The sequence below is a fragment of the Rattus norvegicus genome, chromosome 9 (genome assembly GCF_036323735.1).
Source record: "Rattus norvegicus strain BN/NHsdMcwi chromosome 9, GRCr8, whole genome shotgun sequence".
Lineage (NCBI taxonomy): Eukaryota > Metazoa > Chordata > Mammalia > Rodentia > Muridae > Rattus > Rattus norvegicus.
The window spans coordinates 22,701,289-22,708,444 of NC_086027.1; the positions used below are offsets into that span (position 1 = coordinate 22,701,289).

General features: G+C 50.9%; 1 protein-coding gene across 1 annotated transcript; it reads right to left on the reverse strand.

The window, feature by feature from the left end:
* Positions 1–1,422: 1,422 nt before the first annotated feature.
* On the reverse strand, positions 1,423–6,814 carry LOC120094789 (40S ribosomal protein S29-like). The gene has a single exon (XM_063268110.1). The coding sequence runs from the start codon at positions 4,883–4,885 to the stop codon at positions 4,715–4,717; it is 171 nt and encodes a 56-aa protein (XP_063124180.1). The 5' UTR covers positions 4,886–6,814; the 3' UTR covers positions 1,423–4,714.
* Positions 6,815–7,156: the final 342 nt, after the last annotated feature.

Genomic DNA, 7,156 nt, shown 5'->3' on the forward strand with positions numbered 1-7,156 from the left:
AAATCCACCATTCACTGTCTCTGAGACGGAAAGTTTAAACAGATTTTTCTGAGGAAAAAAAAGAATCCTTAGGGAAGGGAATGTATGCAGAGGGATTAGGGGCTGGCTGGCTGGCACCCAGTTGTCCTTGGTCCTCTGAGACTCCAGATCGTTGTAGGGACGCGTTCCCCATTCACCAAGGACCCCTTCTTTCCCCACCAACCATTTCCTCATTACAACCTGGCCGTGAAAACCCCAACAGTTCTACCCATAAGCCCTCTCCCAGGCCTGGGTACATGGAGCCCTGAGGAGGCAGCCAGGAGGCCTGGAAGAACAGCTCAGAGAGTTTCTGGGTTGAGCAACTTGTTCTGAGCGGTGTTGCCAAATCCCCCTCCTCACTAATCCCCAGGATTAGAGTAAGTGGGGCTGGGGAAGACAGGAAGCAGCCTCTGGAACAGCTTGGCACAGCTGCGGTGAGGGGAAGTAGACAGGCCTGCTCAGCCCCTCACACGATCACTGCTGGGCAGGCTGGACACGCCATCAACCTCTCTGAGCGCCACTGCCCCCTGTGTCAAGGGAGCACTTGGGACACAGCCCCGTGCCATGCCAGTTGGGACAACCCACCCATAGCCACACAGGCCGCCTATCTCCTCGCCTCAGTATCCTTGCTCGAGCACAAGCCTGGTGTTATCTGCCTCTTCCCCCTGCCCCCGTCTGTGCCCAGAACGGTCCAGGCCTGCTTCCTTCCTCCTTGGTAGGGAGGGAGGCTTGTGTCACCTGGTTTGAGGCAGGGTCTTGCTACATAACCCAGGCTGTCTTTAAATTTGCCGTCCTCTTGGCTCTGCCTCCTAAGTGTGACAATGACTGGTGTGCACCCTCGCACCCAGTTGCAGCCCCCCTATTTTATGGCCACACCCCTTGATCGTCTTCTCGAAAACCATTTCCGCCTGTCACTCTTCTTGTTCAGGGGTTTACCATAGACCTCCCAGCACCACGCCGATGTTAAAGGCCTCTCTCTTGCAGCACCAACCCCAGCTCCTCCATTCCCCCAGGAAACCCTCACCCAAGCCCTGACCTGCGCCTGCCTGACCCACAGCTCCAATCTTCCGTTGCCTCCTGAATCCCTCCTTGACTTCTGAGTAGGGACTAATTCATCCATCACTGACCTCCGGCAAACTTAATAAGCCATCAACAAATGGAATCTCATGCAGCATGGAGGGGGGGCCTCTCAATAACAAGTTATAACCCACTTACCAGGCGGATTTGCTTTGGGAAAGGAACAGGTAATTGAATCTCCCCCTGCGGGCACCATCTGTCTCCATTGCCGGAGCCTCACCTCCCCGATGCGCACCTGTAGCCCGAGGTCCAAAACCAAACGCAATGAGTACCAGAACCGAGGCAGTAATATAATTACTGCATTGTTTTATTGAAAGAGGCGTGGGTGCTTTGGGGGGCATGGGGAAGGTTTTCAGACTAGGGTCAGAAGAGAGCAAGGTAAGGACAGCACCCCAAGATTTACCTGGGACAGCACCCCAAGATTTACCTGGGATGGAGTGTACACAGAGAGCCTGGTCCTCAGTATACGTTTCCTTTGAATGCTCACCCATGCTTCCACTCTCGAAAGTTTCTGGCTTGGCTGCTTAGCAGAAAGTTTCCCAGCCAGAGGAAGAAGCTTGGATGCTCCCACACAGCAGGGCAAGGGGCTCCACCCCAGACTGGCTCCAGCTTTCTGAGGGAAACCCCACCCTGGCCCTGGCCCAGCTAACGCCAGTGGCAAGCTATCTCATCCCTGCCTTGCAAAACCTCTGGAACGCGGGAAGCGTGGTGGTAAGCTTCATTCTCGATAGTTGAGTTTCACAGACAGCAGTTACAATCTTAGAATCTCAGTCTGCGGTACCCTCCACCTTACATTAGCCCTCCATTACCCTGTGGACAAGGCTTGCCTTCTGGAGTCCCATTTGTGGTGATTCGGGACAGGGATGAGAACCTGACAGCTGGTCAGTAACCAAGATCTACCTTCATTGTGCTAATGGAGCCGTGCTCCTTGCTTTGAGCCCAGTCCCTCACTAGGCTCACGGTTCCTGTCGGGGCCAGCAGACATGTAGCCCCCTGTCCCTGAAGTCAACTTTCTGGGTCCCACTGCAGAACAGGATGAGGCTCACATTTAATTCAAGTCAAGGCTTCCTAGCAGTAAGGACAGGCATCATGGGGACAGCTGCAGGGCTGCCAGGGAGTCAGGCCAGAGAGGTCAGCAGGCTCAGAAGCCACAGGGTGCCCAGGCCACTGGGGACACTGGGCAGGAAGCAAAGTCAGGATGATGAACTGTATTGGTAAAGGAAGTGAAGAGGGTAGACATTTAGTGGGCATCTAAAATTGTCTTTTTAAATGTTAATTTTGTATCCCTGGCTGGCCTGGAATTCATTCTCTAGACCAGACTGGCCCCACATTCAGAAATTCACCTGCCTTTGCCTCCTGAACGCTGTTGAGATTAAAGGTGTACACCACTGTGCCCGGATTATTTTATTCTTGAAAGAAGGTCTCTGTGTGTAGCGTAGGCTGGTCTTAAACTCTCAACAATCCTCCTGCCTCAGCCTTGCGAGCAACAGAATTACAGGAACTGTTCCACTACACCTCAGCTCTGTCATCTCGATCCCAGGTCGTGACAAATGGTATGATTATCTGTCCACTCCACTCTGGACACAGAGACAGGAGGCCGTGAGTCTCTCAGGCCTGGTGATGTTCCACAAACATCAGATGAGTCGGTTGGAATGTGGGGAGGAGGATTCAGACAAAACGGACAGCGAGAGGCCACACTGCTGCCTCGCCTTAGGGAAGAGTCCCACGACCTTATTTAGGTCACTGTATGAGTCTTAGCAGAACCAGCTGTGTAAATTATGAGTCCTGAGTTCAACCTTCACCCTGCCCCTTGCTATGTAACCTGCGGCTACAATCCTAAATTCTCCGAGCTTTAGATCCCTCTACTACAAAGGGAGATTAAACCGGCTCGCAATTATTTAACCATTAGTACATGCCAGGTGTTTCACAATTATTTGCATGAATTAGTTCACTTAATTCTAACAAAAACCCATGGAACAGTTACTGTTATTTCTTGTACTTAAACAAAAACAAAAAAACAAAAACAGAACCAGGAGGTGGTGGTGGCGCACACCTTTAGTCCCAGCACTGGGGAGGCAGATCTCTGAGTTTGAGGCCAGCCTGGTCTAGAGAGCGAGTTCCAGGAGAGCCGGAGCTGCACAGAGAAACCCTGTCTCGGGAAACACACACACACACACACACACACACACACACACACGAGCTGTTAATGAAGCAGTGCTTTTCGACTTCCACCATATGCGCTGCCTGGAGTCTCCTGAGGTTAAGTGACGTTGTGTAGATGCTTCACAATGGAAACACAATAGTTCTCATTGAAAGCCAAGCATGGCAGCAAACACCTCTAATCCTAGCACCTGGGAAGCAGAGGCAGGAGGATCTCTGTGAGTTCAAGGCCAGGTTATCTACATAGCAAGTTCTAGGCCAACCAAGCCTAGAGGATAAGATCTTGTCTAAAATATGAAAAAAAGGGGGGGGATTAGTTTATGTTAGAGCCTTCTGTGACAGCACTAACGGGTGCATCGGGCGCAGTGAATGTCCCAAGTTCACGTCTACACTCAACTCACATGCTATTGCTCTCCAGTAATTCATACAATGCACATAGCAGCGAACCAGAAGACAGAGAAGAGACACTGTCTGAAGACAGATGGCGGTGGGTACTATGGGGTGAACCAGAAATGGGCAACAAAAGGTTGCTAGACAAGAGGGTCAGAGAAGTCCCTGCTCAAGGACATAGGACAAGACAGAGGAGCCCAACTTGTAGACATCTGGGTGAATTGTCCAGGCAGAGGGAACAGCTGGTACATGTGTCCAGCACGGGCTCTCACCTGGAACAAGAAGGTTCAAGGGACAAGATGGACAAGAGGCCAAGGAGTAGAGTGAGGTCAGAGAAGCAATGGGGGGTGGGTAGGCATGGACAGCCATGTGGTGTTGGCTTTTTTTCTGAGGGAGAAGAGGGCCTCTATCTGAGCAAAGCCTGGCACACTCTGGTGTATGGTTTGCCAAGATCTCTGGCTACTGAGGAGACTCTGAGTAAAGCAGGGATGATTCCAAGCCACTGTCATAATCCGGCTAAGACAGGATGCAGGTCTGACGAGGTGGTGATGGTGACCCTCGAAAGCAGTCAAATGTGGATGCATTCTGAAGACAAAAGGAGTGATATTTGCCCACCATTTACACTGTGCTGTAGAAACAGAGAAAGAAGCTTAGGTTAGAATAGGGCTGTGGCTTAGGATAACACACTTGATGGACATGCAGGAGACTGAGTTCTACACCTGGGACTGATGGGAGGGACCGGAGGAGAGAGAAGAGGAAGGGAGAGGAGGAGGAAGAGGAAGAGGAGGAGGAGGAGGAGGGGGTCACTGAACTGAGCTGGGGAAGGCAGAGCCAGAGAGTTGGAAGAAAAATGTCCTGTGGAGAATCATGTCCTACAGGCCAAAATAAGAAAACGCAGAAGACTTCTCTAGAAATAGGCATGAATGCTTTCAAAGAGTGAATGTCTTTCAAATAAAACATTGCGTTTCTTTTTTTTTTTTTTTAAGCCTTCGCTTCTTTATTCTTTGTGCACAAAGACTAGCATGATGGGTTTCACTGGGTGGATAGTCGAATAATCCATTCAGGTCGCTTAGCCCAACTTAATGAAGCCCATGCCCTTCAAGTGCTGACAGAAGAACTGACAGTGCATGCTCAGTCCGTATTTACAGAGCAGACCATGGTGGTTAGAGCAGACGCGGCAAGAGCGAGAACCCTGGCCAAACTTCCGTGGGCGACTCCAGTAGAGCTCCTGGTGACCCATCTTGCCTTCAGACGCCCATCGAGGAAAGAAGGAAAACACTGCATTTCAAGAATGTGTTCTGAGTAAATACGTCTGACGGTGCGTTCAGTTTCACTGCCAAGCAGGGGTTTGTGTGTGTGTGTGTGTGGCGGGGGTGGGTTCCTGACTTTGTAGACATAATATCAAAACCAGGAAACAACCTAATTCTTTGCTATCAGGGGAATCACCAAACTTTGAATACTCAGTGATCCTTGGACAGATCTGTCTGTGCATTCTTACTAAGCACACACAGGTTCTATTAGTCAAGGACACGGAGACCACTCCAGGCGCTCCCCGCTGTGCTTAAATACAGGGAATTCTATATTTACAAAGCTGGGAAGGGCTGGTTCAGCTTTCCTGTTAGGTTTTAGGAAGTCAGGAAGTGGCTGAAACCACAAGACACCTGAGCCTCCAGGATCAAAGCAGAGCAAAAGCCTAAATCTCCTATCTGCCAAATCCCACACATCGGCCCTCAGACAGTGAGCAACACTCCGACTGAAGTTTCTCTTCCATTCACCGAACCCTGTGGCACTGTCTCTCTTTGGCACCCAGGGGATTCTGAGGACTCCAGCTCTCTGGCTTCTGGTCCCTTCTGGGCAGAAGAGCTTAGACTACGGGAGAGAACGATCCTGAGCTGCCAGCAGACGATACTCCACACGTTCATAAGTATGGCTTCACAACGACAACATGCCACAGACAAGTCTGACAGAATAAACACCATGATGAGCCGGATAGCGCCCCCTCCTCGTCCATGCCCCCTAATGCCTGCAACTTGTGACTGTCCTGTCACCAGGCAAAGGGGGCTTCACAGACATGATCAAATCCATTAGGAGTATCTCACCAGTCCTTAAGAGCAGAGAATATTCCCTCTGGCTTCCCCTTTCCTCTTCTGCAAACCTGCTTCTAGCAAAGCCATTCTCCAAGCCCAAGGATCCCCAGCCCTAGGATGGGAGGTGTCATTTTCTCTAAGTAACACCAAGTTGTTGATCCAAAGGGGAAATTGCATTGTTTCTCAAAAAGAGTAGTCATCTCGCTCTCTTGGCTCCGTCTCCCTCAACACATCTGGGATGTGTTTTCTAGAAGCTTCCCCCTGGAGGCCTGGGCCTGGTACAGAAATCGGGGAGACTGGAAATGAGTAAGACTCATGCCAGGACCTACCAACAGCACCTACTTTCCACAGGAAGCCACATCAGTAGAGATGCCGCCATGAGACGCCGCCATGATTTTGCAAGACAGTTCCAAGGAAAGCCCTCTTGGATTCTGGCTGGGGGAAAGCAACTCAACTGCCCCGGGCTCCTCACGCTACCTAGCACCCTGCCTGCCTTTGTTCCTTGTCAGAGACCGACCTCAGCACCTATCTTGCCTCTCTTTCCAAGTTCCCCCACTGAGTACCCCGCCCAGGATCCTGACTCCGTCAAGCCAGGCCATCCTGGCTCTTCTGCCTTGAGCCTCGTTTAATAGGAGAGACCCTCTCCATGTGATTACTTTCTCTCTGTATCCCCAAGTTCCTGTGGCTGGTAAACAGAGTCAGTCCAGGTAGCCCTTCTGAAACATACCAAAAGGTAGCACAGAAGGCTCATAGAAAGTTCTCCATGCTCCTCCCAGTCTAGTCTCCTGCCTCTGCAGCAGGCCCTCTGGCCTTTCTTGCTAGACACAGCCACCCAAGATATGCTTGTTCCTCGCTCTGCCTAGAGTCCCAGCACTGTGCTTATATCCGTGTGTGTGTGTGTGTGTGTGTGTGTGTGTGTGTGTGTGTGTGTGTGTTGTGCATACATGTATCTGTGGGTATATTCGCCCATACATGCATGTATGTAGGCCAGAGTTCAGCATCTGATATCTCCTTCAGTCAATCTTCACCTTAGTTTTTGAGGCAGGGTCTCTCACGGAACCTGGAGCTCGATGTTTTGATTAGCTTGGCTGGCCAGTGAGCTTCCCCCAGCCCCACCCTCCCACCCCAGGATCCTCTGGTCTCTAGCACTGAAGTTACAGATGTGTGCCATGGCGCCTGAGTTTCACGTGTGTGCCTAAGATCTGAACTTCAGTCCTTACTCTACTCACTGAGCTAAAAGTTCTAGTCTCCCCCGAACCCCATATTTGTATGTTCTTAATTCCTTCTTGTGAGAGAAAAGGAGGATGTCTGCCCACTACCAGCAGTAGAAATGAAGCCATCGGGTCACCTCCCATTCTCTTAAGAGACCGCGTGTTCTGAGGGTCTGGGAGGGTTTGTCTCCTCTGTGTTCCTGACGTGTGACT